The sequence below is a fragment of the Arvicanthis niloticus genome, chromosome 1 (assembly GCF_011762505.2).
Source record: "Arvicanthis niloticus isolate mArvNil1 chromosome 1, mArvNil1.pat.X, whole genome shotgun sequence".
In the NCBI taxonomy this organism is placed as follows: domain Eukaryota; kingdom Metazoa; phylum Chordata; class Mammalia; order Rodentia; family Muridae; genus Arvicanthis; species Arvicanthis niloticus.
Genome location: NC_047658.1, coordinates 154,050,314 through 154,065,942, shown reverse-complemented (window position 1 = coordinate 154,065,942; position 15,629 = coordinate 154,050,314). Strand labels below are relative to the sequence as shown.

General features: G+C 50.7%; 1 protein-coding gene across 1 annotated transcript in view; it reads left to right on the top strand.

Annotated features, from left to right (window-relative positions):
• Positions 1–15,629, top strand: part of Col17a1 (collagen type XVII alpha 1 chain) — a 47,266-nt gene that overhangs the window by 14,975 nt on the left and 16,662 nt on the right. The window contains exons 9-29 of the mRNA XM_034509395.2: positions 1,121–1,264; positions 2,516–2,674; positions 3,295–3,366; positions 4,436–4,507; positions 5,198–5,266; positions 6,227–6,388; positions 6,747–6,827; positions 7,295–7,339; positions 8,392–8,613; positions 9,135–9,347; positions 9,674–9,703; positions 10,058–10,084; positions 10,874–10,900; positions 11,004–11,066; positions 11,742–11,846; positions 12,501–12,563; positions 13,104–13,139; positions 13,711–13,764; positions 14,000–14,035; positions 14,505–14,540; positions 15,157–15,219. Coding sequence (XP_034365286.1) covers positions 1,121–1,264; positions 2,516–2,674; positions 3,295–3,366; positions 4,436–4,507; positions 5,198–5,266; positions 6,227–6,388; positions 6,747–6,827; positions 7,295–7,339; positions 8,392–8,613; positions 9,135–9,347; positions 9,674–9,703; positions 10,058–10,084; positions 10,874–10,900; positions 11,004–11,066; positions 11,742–11,846; positions 12,501–12,563; positions 13,104–13,139; positions 13,711–13,764; positions 14,000–14,035; positions 14,505–14,540; positions 15,157–15,219 — 1,779 coding nt within the window. The remainder of the gene's footprint in view (positions 1–1,120; positions 1,265–2,515; positions 2,675–3,294; positions 3,367–4,435; positions 4,508–5,197; positions 5,267–6,226; positions 6,389–6,746; positions 6,828–7,294; positions 7,340–8,391; positions 8,614–9,134; positions 9,348–9,673; positions 9,704–10,057; positions 10,085–10,873; positions 10,901–11,003; positions 11,067–11,741; positions 11,847–12,500; positions 12,564–13,103; positions 13,140–13,710; positions 13,765–13,999; positions 14,036–14,504; positions 14,541–15,156; positions 15,220–15,629) is intronic.

Here is a 15,629-nt window from a genome sequence, read left to right as displayed (position 1 = left end):
GCAAGGGCCAGAGAAGTCTTCCTGTGCTAGGGTTGACTGAGGAGAAACTGAACGGTGGGTCAGGGTTAGGGTTGGAAAGTATGGAGACCTAGCTAGAGACCTCCCAGGCAGTTCTCTATGGAGGCCCAAAGGGAGGGTCCAGATGAGGGAAGCTTTGGGAGTCAAAAATGTGGGTCTTAACTTCATCTCCAAGGTCAGCAATTCACCAGTCTCAGCACACTGGATATTTTAGATCTCTCTTGTCCTTGTTAGAGGCTCCTTGGCAACATTCTGAAATGATCCTGACTTTTAGGGTGAGATCCGAGGACAGGCATAGAAGAAGGAGCTGGTATGTGGACCTAGGACCCCGAGCGAGGCTGGCCCCAGAGCTTGACACCTGGTCATAAGATCTGACCCTGTGTCTAACCCTTTCTCACCAGAGTCCTTCCAGGCTTAGAAATGTTGATCCCAATGGATGGAACTTTCTAGGGAGAGAGGCAGGGCACTTCCCAGCACCTGCTGTCTGTCTATCTGCGTGTCTCCTGCTCATTGTCCTGGCCTGATACCCCTTCCTTCCTGTTGGCCACTCTGAAGGGACACAAGGACCTCTTCTACTAGCTCACCTTGTTACAAATAGAACCATCAGGATGGACCTGAAACTAAAGCAGCTATGAATGCAGACACGGTGTGATGTTTAGGGGTCATAAACCTCAAGTCCCCCTGGCACTGGCAGGCATACCTGATCATCCACGGCACCACACCTGATCGTCCACAGCACCAGTCAGGAGAAAGACAAGCTGGTTTCTTAAAGAGCCTAGCTCTCTAACAGCCCCAAACCAGACGGACAGCAGTGTCTTCCGGGCACAGTCACCTCTGTGGTGCCTAATGAGGTCGAATCAGAAAATATCTTCCAAGGACTCGGAGCGCCTGTATTTATGACTCTGTTAAGGTTACAAATGGTCAGGTTTATAACAGTTACAAATCGGCAAAATTTAAAATTATAAAGCTAATGAACAGCATCCCTGTGTATGAGGCCGATGGTAGCCTCTCTCATATCAGAGGGCCATCAATACCCATTCCCTGATTTTTGGCCTTAGGAAGGGGTCCTGGGCCTGATGGGAAAGTCTGGGGTTCTCTGCAGGGACAGAGCTGGATGAGGTGAAACGTTTGCTTAAGGGGAGCCGATCCGCAAGTGCAAGTCCCACCAGGAACACTTCCAACACACTCCCCATCCCCAAGAAAGGCACGGTGGAGACCAAAACGGTGACAGCGAGTTCCCACTCAGGTAAGCTTGGCCACTCCAGTCTGCTATGGGTGTCATGGGGACAGTGTGGCAGGTGTGGCCTGAAGACCGTTCAGCTTTGCCAGAATTGGAAAAGTACTGAGCACCTGCTCTTCCACACCATGAAGTTCTGGCAGGGCTTTCTCATTCACCCGGTTGGCTGTCTTCTGGGGATGTGGTACCTGACTCTAAATACTTGAGATCGCACCCCCCACCAGCAGGTTCTGAGAGTGCTAGATGTTGGTCAGGTTCCCCCAAAGAAGACTGAGAGGAGATTTGTAGTGTTTTCATCGTCGGGAATGAAGCATTTATCCTGTGCCTACTGTGTGTCAAGCCTTGAGAAAAGGCTCTGAACAAGAAGGGCACAGTCGATGCCATGGAGGACAGGAAGGTCACTGGGAAGTTGAACAGGATTCCAAGAGGCTAGGGTCACAGGATGAGGACTTCTCAGCACCCTTATGGAGTGTGTGTCTTCCATGAGAGAAATACTTCTTTGGATGACAGAAAGAGAAATTAGCAGAGCCATGGACAGAGATGAGGAAATACTTGACCCTTCTGTGCATGGCAATTTCCTACTGTTTCTGGGAAAGTCTTGATACTGTGACCTTCCTTGTGTGACTTCCCTATAAAGCCAAGCCTCCAAGCATGTTAGTAACAGTCTGGCCAGCCCCTTATCCCATGTAATAGGCAGAATATTTGAAGATAATGTATGCCCTTTATCCCATGTAATGGCATCATATTTGAAGATCTGTGAAAAGCTCTGTCAGAGACAGACTGCCTTTGGGTCTGGTTTACGCACCAAGATGCTTTAATGCGTGTCTAAGCCAGAAGATTACGGTGATCAAGGAGTTATTATACCTGGACATTCCTTTGTCAGGTACCATACCCCACACTTGCTAAAGATGACTAAAAGTAGCTCCTGAGTGAACTACCCCTTGGTAACTTTGAAAATGGCAGGGCAGTAAAGGAGTTGTCCCCATTGGCAGAGACAGGCCACCAAGATATAGAAAAAAGAAGCTTAGAAGACATAATGAGTAGACACTAAAGCAAAACTAATGTCACATGTCACCAAGAACTGGCAAGAATTTTGTGATCTAAGAGATCAAATCCTGTTCAGTCAAAAGTAGAATGACTTGGTGCCTCAGGCTGTCCTGAACTGAGATTTGGGACCCATGGTGCTAAAGTGCTGGGAAGCCCCAGCAGGAAAGAGTTCAAATCTCTCCCAGTGAAGTCTCTGTGTGTTTCTGTTCCCAGTGTCAGGAACCTATGACTCGACAATCCTGGACGACAACTTTCCCCCGCACATGTGGTCCTCCACCTTGCCTGCAGGGTCCTCCATGGGGACCTATCACAACAACATAACAACCCAGAGCACATCCCTCCTCAACACCAACGCCTACTCAGCAGGATCAGGTAGGTGTGACTGCAGACAGCTCGTCACACCCAGATGGGGACAGCTGAGGCTCTATTCTGCCATTGGAGATCTCCCTTCTTCTGTGCCATCCCCACAGCCTCCTGGGAGGGTTTTTCCTGGCCTAATGGCCAAAGCCCATTCATTTCAACTTAATCAACTAGATTCTATCAGGTATTTTTTATAGAATGGACATTCCAGATGAGATCATCTATCAGGAGAAATATAATGAAAAAAAAAAAAAAAAGATCAGAAAACCATGTATTAATGAGTGTGAATTGATTGTGGAAATCTTGAACAACTCAATTAATTTTCTAAGACCCCGCTCTATAAAATGGAGCCACTAAGAAGAGAGCCATTAACCGGATCCACTTATCTACCCCTGGTCTGGCCATCCAAAATCATCTTTGGCTAGGACCTAAGGTACCACAGACTAATGTCCGGTTCTCTGCATCAAAGAGAGAAAACTGAATATTAAGGGTTTTTTTTTTCTTCTAACAACAAAAGTGTAACAAGACACATGAACCAGATCCCACATTTTTTTCTGACACTCCCACAGAGCCTGGGCTTTCGCCTTGCCCTGAGCCTTACTGTCACCTACTTTTTCTCTTTCCCACTGCAGTCTTTGGAGTGCCAAATAACATGGCGTCCTGCTCTCCCACACTGCACCCCGGACTCAGCAGCTGCTCCTCAGGTCAGAGCCTAACACCTTGTCACCTTGGTTGTCCCCTTATGCTATGTTGAAAAGAATTTATTTGCGTTTATTTCCTGTGGATGAATGTTTTGCTTGCATGTATATTTGCTCACCCTTACTGTGAAATGCCTGTAGGGGGCAGTAGAGGGCACTGGCTTACCAGAAACTGGAGCATCTGTCTGTAGGCACTGAGAGCCACATCAGTTAAGGCAATCAAGACATGTCCACCCTCAGACATGTCCACCGACTCAAGCTAGACAGTCCCTCACTGAGAATCCCAGTGATTCCCACTGAGAGTTCCTAGTTAAGTAGTTAAGTGGACAACCACAAGCTGTGGAGTCAACTGGAGCAAGGATTTAGCAGGGTGTGGTGATGCATGCTTTTAATCCCAGAACCCCAGAGGAGAGGCAGGTAAATATTTGAGTTCAAGACCATACTGATGTACACAGTGAGTTCCAGGGCTGTATAGAGATATGCTGTCTCAAGGGGAGGGGTCTTCAAATAAACCACTTTAAATAAATGTTAGTGGAGCAGCTACCGAGCCACGTTCCCAGGTTAGCCAGCTCACTGGTGCTTTCCCGAAGCATATGGTGTGACGAATACACGCTGTCTAAAAAGTGGGTGGGAGATTGGGGGGGGGCGTTACATGCTTGAGTCAGAAGAGTTGAAAGGAAAGGTAGAGAGAGACCCGCCATGTTGATGCTTCTCAGCCAGTGTGTCTGTTTTGAGTTCTCACACTGTGTACCGACTAGCCATAGTGGACATCCACAAGCTGTGGAGTTGAAAGGAAGAGCCACCAGGATGGGATGCTTTAGGATTTTGAGGGAGGCTAATATTTGGCAGACCCTACGGGAACCACTGCTATGAAAATACATGGCTCTTTCTCTGAGACAGTCACTAATAATGTTTACTCTGGGTGGGAGATGACCACGTTACTAAGAGCAATGAAAACCAGGAAAGTTTTACAGTCTGCCACTGGCAAAAAGTTTTCACAGAAATGATCTGGGGGTCTCCAGGAGGCTTGCAGTACCCAGAGAACATCCTTACCTCCTCTCTGTCTCTCTCACAGTGTTTGGCATGCAGAACAACCTGGCCCCCAGCTCTTCTGGCGTCTCCCATGGCACAGCCACCACTTCCACAGGTTGGTAGTACAAGTTTGGAGCTTAGAACTGGGTGGGAACTGACGGCCCTTAGGCACTACAACCTACAACATACCTTTTAACAAACAGTTAAAAGGACCAAGTGGCCTTTTTCCACCAATAAAACAGCCCTCCCTCAGAGCCTAGAGAGGCCAACCTTTATCCCTCACCATCTCTGATGTGAGTTAAACACACAGGGGGCCTGTGAACCCAACACCTTCACCCTGCAACTTCTAGCTCCCACATATCTCTCAGCCTAGCTGGCCAGGCCAGTGGTCTCTTGCACTCACCACACACTTTTCTGCAGCCCCCTGATACTCAAATAAGGTTGTTTTTACAGTGTGCCACCTGGGGCCATTGCCCCTGAGCAGACCTGGGGTTAGAGGAGGAGAAGGGGCGTGGTGGTGATCAGCTCCTGCATCCAACTTGCCTGCTCCTTTTGGAATAGAAAACACCTAACCCACAGGAAGCAATAAGAGAATCCTGTAAAGCAACAGGAGTTAAGTGAATTTGTAAAGAGTAAGGTCAAAGAGGACTTCCTGAAGGAAGCGGGCTTAAGAACTAGGAAAAGATAGGAAATTAAGCCCCATGCTGCTGGGGAGTTGGTTTCATTTGCTTCCTCTGGGCTGATCAGACAGCTCCCGAGCCACGTTCCCAGGTTAGCCAGCTCATTGGTGCTTTCTCTCTTGCAGCATACAGTGTAAAGAAAAATGTGCCCCAGCCACCCACTGTCACCAGCACCGGCGTGTCCACCTCTGCCAGTGAGTACTAGTACCAGCTTCTAGGGCCAGGTTGGCATGCAGAAAGAAGTACCTGATATAACACATGGTATCCTGGAAGAGAGGCAAGAACCCATGAGTGGCCTGGGACCCACACACACAACTCAGCCCAAAGGTCTCAATGGATGCTTCTGCAGAGATGGGCATTGTCTTGCTGTTCCTCCCAGGAGCAGGAAGCTCCACCCTAACACCTGCCTACTCTCCCTTACACTCCAGCACCACACTTATCTGGGAACTGCTGGCTTTCTCCTGTTACACGATAAACCTACAAGATAAGTTTATCAGAGGCAGGGAGCCCAGAGAGGTTGCCAGCACCTCACTGCTTTCTATAGAATCTTTATCAACTTGAGTTCACCCCCGTGCAATGAGCTATTTCTTCCAGTGCTTAGATCCTGGTGGGTCTCCTCCTAATCATAAATTTACTCCATCAAAATAAAATTTTACTGAGCACCCATTGTTGAGTATCAGACAGTTTGGTTTCCCAGGTGTCAGGGTAGCATGTGGACCAGACTCTCAGGGAGAGCAGGACAATGCCAGGGTGACACGCAGATGAGAAAGACACAGTACGCCAGTCAGTTCCAGAGGATGACTTGATTCCTAAGCAAGCAAGGAACTGGGGTGGATATGTGGTCCACGTATGAGAGAGAGGAGCTTTAGTAAAAGCTTGCCCTGGATGGTGTGGCACAAGTCTATTAGGTTGGTTTAAGAAGGGCCTGGCTGGTGAAGGAGACTTCTGCAAGATCAAGAAAGATCCTGCATCTACAGGTAGGGAGATAGCCCCATAGACCAGTCATTCAGCACTGCTAATGTTGGTCTAACCTCATGATGGTCAGACCTAGCCGGCAAGATGTTTTATGGCATCACTGTCTAAGAGACCAGGAGCACCCCCATACACACTGGTGAGCCTCCTTCCCTCCCTTCATCCACTTCTGTCCTCTCCAGCCTGCACCACCGGTGTCCAGAGTGACGACCTCCTACATAAAGACTGCAAGTTCCTGATTCTGGAGAAAGACAACGTACCAGCTAAGAAGGAGATGGAGCTCTTGATCATGACCAAGGACAGTGGGAAGGTCTTCACCGCCTCTCCCGCCAGCATCTCTTCAAGTAAGTCAGAGCGCAGGTGGAGCGGGTGGCATGGGCTTCAGTGGTTCGGGAAGTCCAATACTCTTACAAGGTGGTTTGAACGGACTTAGTCATCAAATCATAGGGATCTCATTTTGATGGAGAATACCTGCCTGGACCTGCCTTGAGTACAGAGAAGCCAGGAAAACTTGGGAGCTCCCACAGGGAGTCTGTGGGCAACAGGAGTCTAGCCACAGCCCCCAGTGAGGGAGATTAACCCAGGAAAATTGGACTAACTTCCTACCAGACTAACTTTGGTCTTCCCAGGGAGCGAGGGGATATGAGCAGGCAGGGAGAGTGGGGAGAGACTAGACCAGATTGTCACTAGTTTTGTGCACAGCTTCTTTTTCAGAAGACACCCTGAAAAAAGAGAAGCAGGCTGCATATGCCGCAGACACGTGCCTCAAGGCGGATGTGAATGGTAAGACAAAACTGACCCCACCCACCCAGCTTCAACAAGGCAGCCTCTCATTTCTTTGTCTTCTGGGACCATAACACTCCACGACGAGGGGGTCAACTGGCAGCACCCAAGAGTGTGAGGAACATAGAACCCTCCTCAGACTTGCTGGGTGGGAAGAAGCTGCAGTTTTAATGTGGGGATGAGTGTGTGTGTGTGTGTGTGTGTGTGTGTGTGTGTGTGTGTGTTTGTATGTGCATGTGTGTGCATGCATGCATGTGGGGGTGCAGTGGGGTGCATGTTTGTAGGGGTGCATGTGTGGGTGTACATGTGGGAGGTCACATGTGGGGTTCACTGCAAGGGGGTTCATGTGGGGGTGCACGTGTGGGGGTGCACATGTATGAGGGTGGATGTGTATGGGTACACATGTATGTTCTTGTGTGTTCTTCCACTCCTCACGTTCAGCTCCAAACTTATGTATGTGCTTTTAGGAGACCTAAATACCGTGTCCACAAAGAGCAAGGCCACCTCAGCAGGTGAGTAGGAATGCTCCCCTGCTGTGAAAGGATCTGAGGGGCTGGCCAGGGTTAGTGGGCAGATGGTGTCACACATGAGCTATTCAGACCTGGTCTCCTAAAGGCCTGAAAGGAAGAAGGATAGAAAGGCAGTGGACAGCTGAAGCCGAGGGTAACCACAGAGTCACAAAGATGATGTTTCACAGGCTCCACAACTCCTAATTGTCAGCCTGTATGATCCCTGAGACCCAGAGTCTCCCACTAGGGTAGGCATAAGAGGACAGGCTCAAGATGGTGCTGTCCCAGCCCTTGGGAGGCAGAGGCAGGTGGATTTCTGAGTTTGAGGCCAGCCTGGTCTACAGAGTGAGTTCCAGGACAGCCAGGGCTACACAGAGAAACCCTGTCTTGAAAAACCTTAAAAAAAAAAAAAAAAAAAATGTATTAAATAAAAAAAAAAACCCAAAAAAACAAAAACAATAAAATGTTCTATATGATTTAAAAAAAAAAAATGGTGCTGTCCCATGCTGCTCCAGCCCCCTGTAGCATCTTCACCTCCTCCCTTGCCTTGGGAGAGAAGTTCACAGAGTTCCCATTGCCCTAAGAGAACTGCCAGCCTTACCTTTTGAAACGCGTTTTTAGGTTCACGGTACTAACTGTGATTCCATGGTGCTGTCAGTGAGGCCTGGCAACTAGAGCGTATAGGTTTAGGCTTAATCAGATGAAGGCGTTGTGACAGATGCGTATGACACCCATAACAAGATGTTTTAACCCCTGTGCTGTGGCCTGAGTCCTCTGATGATTTCGCTTCATAACCAGGTTTATGAAGCAGGTCATCTTTGTAATGCTCATTTTGTAAAGTGCCAGGGCCACACAGCCCAAGCCTGGGGTTTCCAGACTTACTCTCCAGCTGTAACCCTATGTTCATGAAAAGTCCCACAAAAATTCAAGTCCTCGTCCTCGCCCCCCCCCCCATCCCCACCTCCTCCTCACCCTTCTCACATAAAGTCACCAATTTTGAAGGGAGATGGGAAGGAGCCTCCTGAATTCAATTCACCTTCCTGTTTCTCCCACAGAAAACCATAGCTATGACCACCGAGGTGGCGGCAGCGGCAGAGGCAAAGGCGGAGGTGCTGGTGGTGGCGGCGCTAGTGCCGCCGGTGGTGGCGGAGGAGCTTGGGGGGCTGCACCTGCCTGGTGCCCCTGCGGCTCCTGCTGCAGCTGGTGGAAGTGGTTACTGGGCCTGCTGCTCACCTGGCTGCTGTTGCTGGGCCTGCTCTTCGGCCTCATTGCACTGGGTAGGTGTCAAGGCCACCAAGCCTAAAGTCCCCAGCCCCTCTACCCCTTCCTAGGGATGGGAAACCACAGGTGGTCCTGAGGGTTGAAGCCACAGGAGATTACAGGAGTAAACCCAGTACAGATAGGAAACAGCCCCTCGAGGCACCTGGCCCAAGTCTTGAGATCACTATGTAGAACACCAGGAGTCTAAATCCTGGCTCCACCCCAGGCCTCTGCACTGGTGGCCTTTAATAAGGCCACACTGCCCCGTGGTCTTTATGCCTGAGTATTTAATCTCTTTGTTTCTACCACCTATCTGTCCCCCAGAGGAAGGAGAACCAGCTTCCCAGTGGTGACAGGGATGACAGGGTGGGATTACTTAAGGTTCAGCAGGATGTTGGCCATTATTGCCCACAAGGGTTGTCTCTGCATATGTATTGCTGAAATACTAACCAGGGGTGTGAAGAAGCCCCCCAGACCAGGGCCCCAGGGCAAGTGCCAGACTCAGTCCTCACTGATGGTCCACGTGTGTCCCGCACAGCGGAGGAGGTAAGGAAGCTGAAGGCCCGCGTGGAGGAGCTGGAAAACACCAGCGTGCTGTATCATGATGTGAAGACGGACAGAAGCAGCAGGGACCGCCTCCAGGCTGAGGCCCCCAGCCTGGGACCTGGATTAGGCAAGGCTATGGACAGCTACGGTCAGGAGGCGATCTGGCTGTTTGTAAGGAACAAGCTGATGACAGAGCAGGAGAACGGTGAGAGCAAGCCGGAACACTGGGCCTGGGTGGCCTTAGGCCTGTCCTGGGGACACCACTCAGGACACTACTTCTCCCCCCTTCCCATTCTATCCCTCCATCACTCTAAGAGGCAAGAGGGAGCAGGGCTGGGATCCCATTTCACTGGAGGGAAAACTGAGTCCAGGAGAGATTCATTGTTCAAGATCAATGTAACAACAAGGGAGCGGGAGTTATATTTGTAATAGCTAGCTTCTGCCTCTTCCCACCACCCATCCTCTGTGTGTGTGTGTGTGTGTGTGTGTGTGTGTGTGTGTGTGTGACTCAAGATTTGCTTTTTCTTGTAGGAAATCTCAGAGGAAATCCTGGTCCAAAAGGTATTGGAGTGGCCCGCCCTTCCCCTGTTCTCATTCCTGCAAGGGAGGCACACTCCCCTGGGATTGGAATCTTTTTCCTTTGTGTGGATGGGAGAGTGTGGATATGACCTATCTGTCTGTCAGAAGGCTGCGTGTTGACTCTGCAGCCAGTCAGACCTCACAGCAGGATCAGAAGCCTAGGCACCGCACAGGAGAAGCCTAGTGGTCTGCGCTTGGGTGTGTCTGGCAGGGCTGCAGGGACCCGGCCCCTCACCTTGATATGTGGCTCACATGGTGCCAAACAGCTGTGAAACACAGTGTGAAAGTGGTTCTTGGTTGTCACACGGTCTCACAGTGTCGTCTTTCTGGTTTTAGGGGACATGGGGAGTCAAGGACCCAAAGGTGAGTCCAAAGACGCCTTAAACACCGGGAAGGTGAGGGTTAAAGCAGAAAACCCCTCAGGCTGAGAGGGGCTTTAACCAGCTATAGTCCTGCCTGCTAGAAGAGGCGGTCCCCATCCCATTGCCCCTTGCCTCTCCCCTAATTCCACTGGGAGTCTTACAACTGGTGTGGAAGGAACTACCCAAAGATCCTGGGCCCTTCCCAGAGTCTCTGATTAAGTGAATGTGGATGGGCCCAGGAAACTTCTGTCTTTATCACCCCAAGGGATTCTGCACCCAGGGGTGCCTTCCCTAAGAAGCACCATTCCAGGAGAAAGGTCCACCTCTGTTCTCTACTCTGTTCTACCTCACTCCCCGAGAGATCCCAGGCAGGAACTTGGTTCTTCCTTTGCCAGCCCTTCATTCCTGTTTATCTCCACACACCTCCAACTTCAGCACACACCCTGGCTCCCTACCCAAGTCCGCCTCCCCAGGCCTACAAGCCCACACTCCTCCCGACCCTGCCTAGAATGGGAGCTTGGTGGTTCTGGAGTCCCCAGCCTATGTGTCAGGTAAAGTACAGGACTCCTGAATGCATTTGAACTTCAGAAAAACATCCAATTTTCACTATAATTACGTCCCAGACAGCTTACAGGGCCTAAGGATACAAAAAAGTATTTGTGGTTTTAGCAATTTGAATGGAACTGGATGCATCCGCTCCCGAGAGCCCCCATGTGAATCTTGCTAGTGGCTCCTCATGGGACCAGGCCAGGTTCTCCATCTGACATCTCCTTTTCTTTTGTCCCCACAGGGGACCGAGGCCTTCCTGGGACCCCAGGTGTGTAACCTGCAGTGATCTCTGGTGCTGTTGGCTTGGGTAGACTCAGTCCTAGCTGCCAACTTCAGGAGGAAGCACAGACTGAGATCTTTTCTATCCACAGGTATCCCTGGGCCCCTGGGCCACCCTGGCCCGATAGGACCAAAGGGACAAAAAGGCAGCATTGGTAAGAGCCCCCTTCTCGAATCGTTCATTTCCTGCTTGTTCTTTTCTTAAGCATTTATTCCATAGATCTTGTTTTAGAAGACAGCTGTAGCTACAACAGAGAAAGACACAGAGTTAAGTAGGAAATTTGAAAAAGGTGAGGGAGCCGGGCAGTGGTGGCGCACACCTTTAATCCCAGCACTTGGGAGGCAGAGGCAGGCGGATTTCTGAGTTCGAGGCCAGCCTGGTCTACAGAGTGAGTTGTGAGTTCCAGGACAGCCAGGGCTACACAGAGAAACCCTGTCTCAAAAAAAAAAAATGGTGAGGGAGCAACAGGCACACACCTAGAGACACGTTCAGAGCAGAGGGGACAACCAAAGCCAAAACCCCAAAAGATGGATAAAGGGGGCTGGAAGCTGAAGAGGCAGAAGGAGTGGCCAAGGGCAGCAAGCCACACGGCATCAAGGCAAAAACCAGCGCGAAGACGGTAAACTGAGAAGGGACTTGCAGATTTGGGACAGGGGCAGGATGTCAGGTGCCCACAGGGTCACTCTGGTCCTGGGTTGAGCAAGGCTGCAGAGGAAGAGAAACAACAGAGGCCTAGAAGAAGCTCTGGGCCATCGTTCTGCTGAGGAGAGGCTGTCTGTGGGCTGTGGTGCAGGCCCCTAACTGTGAGGTTGACTATTCCCACCTTTAGGCGATCCTGGCATGGAAGGACCCATAGGCCAGAGAGGGGTAGCAGGCCCCATAGGACCTCGTGGTGAACCTGGGCCTCCTGGGTCTGGAGAGAAAGGAGACAGAGGTAAGAGGTGATGCCTACACCAAGAGGATTAGCTGCATCCATCCATCCTCTTCCCGGTGTCTGGGCACTTGCAGAAGAGGATAGTGGGAAGGTCTGTGCTATACCCTGTAGTCACTAGTGAGGAAGTGTGGCCAGGCTGCCAGGGTCTGATCCAGGGCTAAGACACAGACTGTGATTGGGGGCTTACCCAGAGAGAAGTAACCTTCCCAGAGTGGGTGAGGAGCAGAGCCAGGTCAAGGTGGAAAGCAAAGAGCCACAGAGAGGGAAGCACAGCCAAATGTGGGGTGAAACTGGGTTGAGACTCAGCAAAACAAAAGGCAGAATGGCTGAGTCAGAAGCCTAGAGCTTCAGGGAGCTGGGGAGGTTTGAACTCCGCTCCTTAACCATAAGACTGATGTTATAGGAAACTGAGAAGGACCCCGGGAATCTTTTGCTGCCCCTCCCCCTCAAAAAGTTGCTCAGGTCAAGTCACTGAGGACTGCAGATCCTCTCGTGTATTTATTGAGCTCTGTCTGGGTGCCCAAGTTCATGGAGGGCATTGCTCATGAATGGCCTTATCATGAGAGGCACCAAATGGTTACTGGACCATTGCAGAGTGGGAAGCCTCCCTTCCAAACATGAAGGCCAGGGCATGTTTCTTCTGTTTCTCCTTAGGGATTGCAGGAGAACAAGGTCCTCGGGGCCTTCCCGGTGTCCCAGGTTCTGCAGGTCTCAGAGGTATGTCAAGAAGATCAAGCCAAGTTTTCATGAAGGGGTCACATTCAGAGAAGCAGGTCCTGGGCTTCCCAAGAGTGCAGGTTGGTAGCCCCAGATCTGTACAAAATGGCCACAAGTGTTCTTCTACAAAGGAGTCCTGGTTGTCAAGACTGGGCTACAATTTTGGCCTTATAGCCAGGCGTGAAACAGATCGCTGTTTCTGTTCAGTGACACATTATGTGACACTAATGAGAAACCAGGTGAGTTCTGCCTTGACGCAGACCCAACTCCACACACAGTGTGCTTGACGCTCACCGGCAGCCTCCCCTCTCCACCTCTCATCTAGATACAATGTCCTAGGAAGAAGCAAAGCTCTGTGGACCCTGCCAAGCTATGGCTTCCCCACAAGGGTCACGCCTGGACTCCCTGGTGTTCTGTCCTAGAGAGGACCTGTCTGGCCCTTAGAATGAACCCCTTCAGCTTCACTTGCCCTTCACAATGGGGCCAGTTGTCCCAGCCAGTACTTGGCCTTCTGATGATTGTCTCTCTCCTGTTTCTCAGGTCCCAGTGGCCCTCCTGGTCCCCAGGGCCCCCCAGGTCAGTGTGCTGCTTGTAAAAATACATGCTGCTTCCGTGGTAAAGAAAGGGATGTTAAAGGGAAAACCAAACATTTTGAAAGCAAAATAACTGATTGTACGAAAGCTTCCTGGACATACAAGATGGAAGTCCACAGTGTAGCCTCTGGCTGAGCTTATGTAGGTCCTGTCCAAATCACTGTGGGACTGGTGTCTGATCCGAGACCTTCTAGCAGCTTCACCAACAGGAAACTCCCATCCTGCCTCTGTCTTTTCCCATATGCGCCAAATAACCCATCCTGTTACCCTGACAGCCTGAGCTACCGCCAGCGTCTCTGTCAGCATCCTTGGGGCATTCTAATGCCTGAGCTGGTGACTGGCAGGGACCAGTGTGGGCCAAAAGGAGCATAGGGAGACGAGGGAGTCCTTGGGGAGCAGTCCTTGACTTCTGCTTCAAGGTGTCTATGCATCTATGTGTATTATGGGCTGCCTGGTTTTCAGCTCTCCCTGCAGGGTGTCCAGGCTCAAGTGTACACGGGTATCCGTCCCTTCCAAGGATGGGACATAACTATATGTCTTCCTCTGTTGGGCAGGCTCTGTGGGTCCCCAAGGGCTCCGAGGTGAAGTGGGACTTCCTGGTGTCAAAGGTAAGCTAGGGGATGAGCAGGAAATAAAAAGCATTTTGTAGAGACCACTCATTCAAGAAGGTCTAGGGACTTCAGGGTTCAGAGAGGGTCTGACAGACATGACCACAAGCCACCAAGTGCAAGGCAGGGAGATGAAACCAGCATGGGGCGGGAAGCTGTTTTCAGAGACAGACACTGGCCCCTCTTGGCCATCCCTACAGGGCTTTCTACACTAAGGTACCTGTCTCCCTTTCAGGTGACAAAGGACTCATGGGACCACCAGGACCCAAAGGTATACAGTTCCTGCTGCTGTTCAGCCTTCACCATGGTCTGTTCTGCTACTAGACGCCCAGACACAACCTGTGTACAGGGTCCAAGAGCACATATGTCTCTGGTTCCTGGGCCCTGGGGCTGAAAAGGAGCTGCGAGTTTATTCTTCCTCAGCTTCTCAGAGAGGGAAACTGAGGCACAAAGAAGGGAAACAAAGTACCCACCTCACATATGCATTGTTGAGTGATCTTCACAGTGGTGAAGAGACACATTCTGAGGTGTCTGCCCTCTGGTCATCCCTGTGCCTTGCCAGAGCAGAGGTTGTCAGGGAATCGGATTGTGGGTGGATCACGGGTGGACTGGCTCCTCTAACATTATCAATGACCGACTCTCCAGCATCCTGCTGCAGGGCTCCATGTCATGAAGAGAGATTGTTTTCCTTGCTCATAATTGATGATTCTCCCCCCCCCAACCCGCCATGTTTCTTTTAGGTGACCAGGGTGAGAAAGGACCCAGAGGCCTCACAGGTCAGTCCTACCCAGGAATTTAACCCATTTATGACCTTTTAAAACCTAATAATCACCAGAAGTGGGACAAATACAGAAGGATGAGGCAGAATTTCTGTCTCAGAATCCTCAAAGTACTTCCAATCTAAGAAAAGCTCCAACAAAAATTAAATACATCAGGGATGGAGGTTAAGCCCGTGTCTAAATGCACATTTAGCTACAGACTGTGTCTGTTTGGTGCAGAGTTTGTAGCTGTCTTTGGTCCTTTGGGAAAGTTAAGAATCAATTCCCAAAGCAGCATAAAGTACACAACACTTGGCCTCTCCGCTGCCCACATCCTGTCAACTGCATGGGTTAAAAGAGGCTGAAAGTAGTAATGCTTTGACCACGAAGACTCGTGCATGTGCCCCTCAGATGAGCCGTGGCTTCTGGGTCAGTCTGAACCTGCCGCTTGTAGGGCAGGGTGGTTCTGACCTTGGTGACAAGGCAGAGGGTGGCCCTCTCAGCTCCTCTGGGTGAAAAGGAAGCAGGAGGAAGCAGGAGGAAGCAGGAGGAAGCAGGCACATGCGTACTACCAGTGGTTTAGAGGCATGCATAGCGTGTTAGCCTCCAGCCGCAGGTCTTTTGTTCTTTGCAGGGGAGCCTGGCATTCGAGGTTTGCCTGGAGCTGTGGGTGAACCTGGAGCCAGAGGCCCAGTGGGTAAGTGTCCCACAGTCTGAGCTGGGCACCCCTCCAGGGATGCTCTAGCTGCAGGTTTCTGGGAATTCTCATTGTTCTAGAATAGGCATTGCCCTTCTTCCCTGGGTACATCGTCTCTACCAGGGACTTACAAGGTTTGAGGTTCCATGGAATCCCCAGTAGTCCACCTCAGGGGTAGCTTCAAAGCCCGAGTCAGGCCACCGCCCTTTGACTAGCCACTACTGAGGTGCCTGTATCTAGACAGGGAAGCTCCAGGGAGCCTGGTCTCAGCCTTGAGTCCCACAGAAGCTCACTCCCCCACATCCCCCCCGCAATGGGGATGTGACACTTTCACAACCATTCACTGACTAGGTATTAGTAAGTGCTTACTGTATGCAGGACTTCATCCCTGCAAGTTACAACAAAGCTTG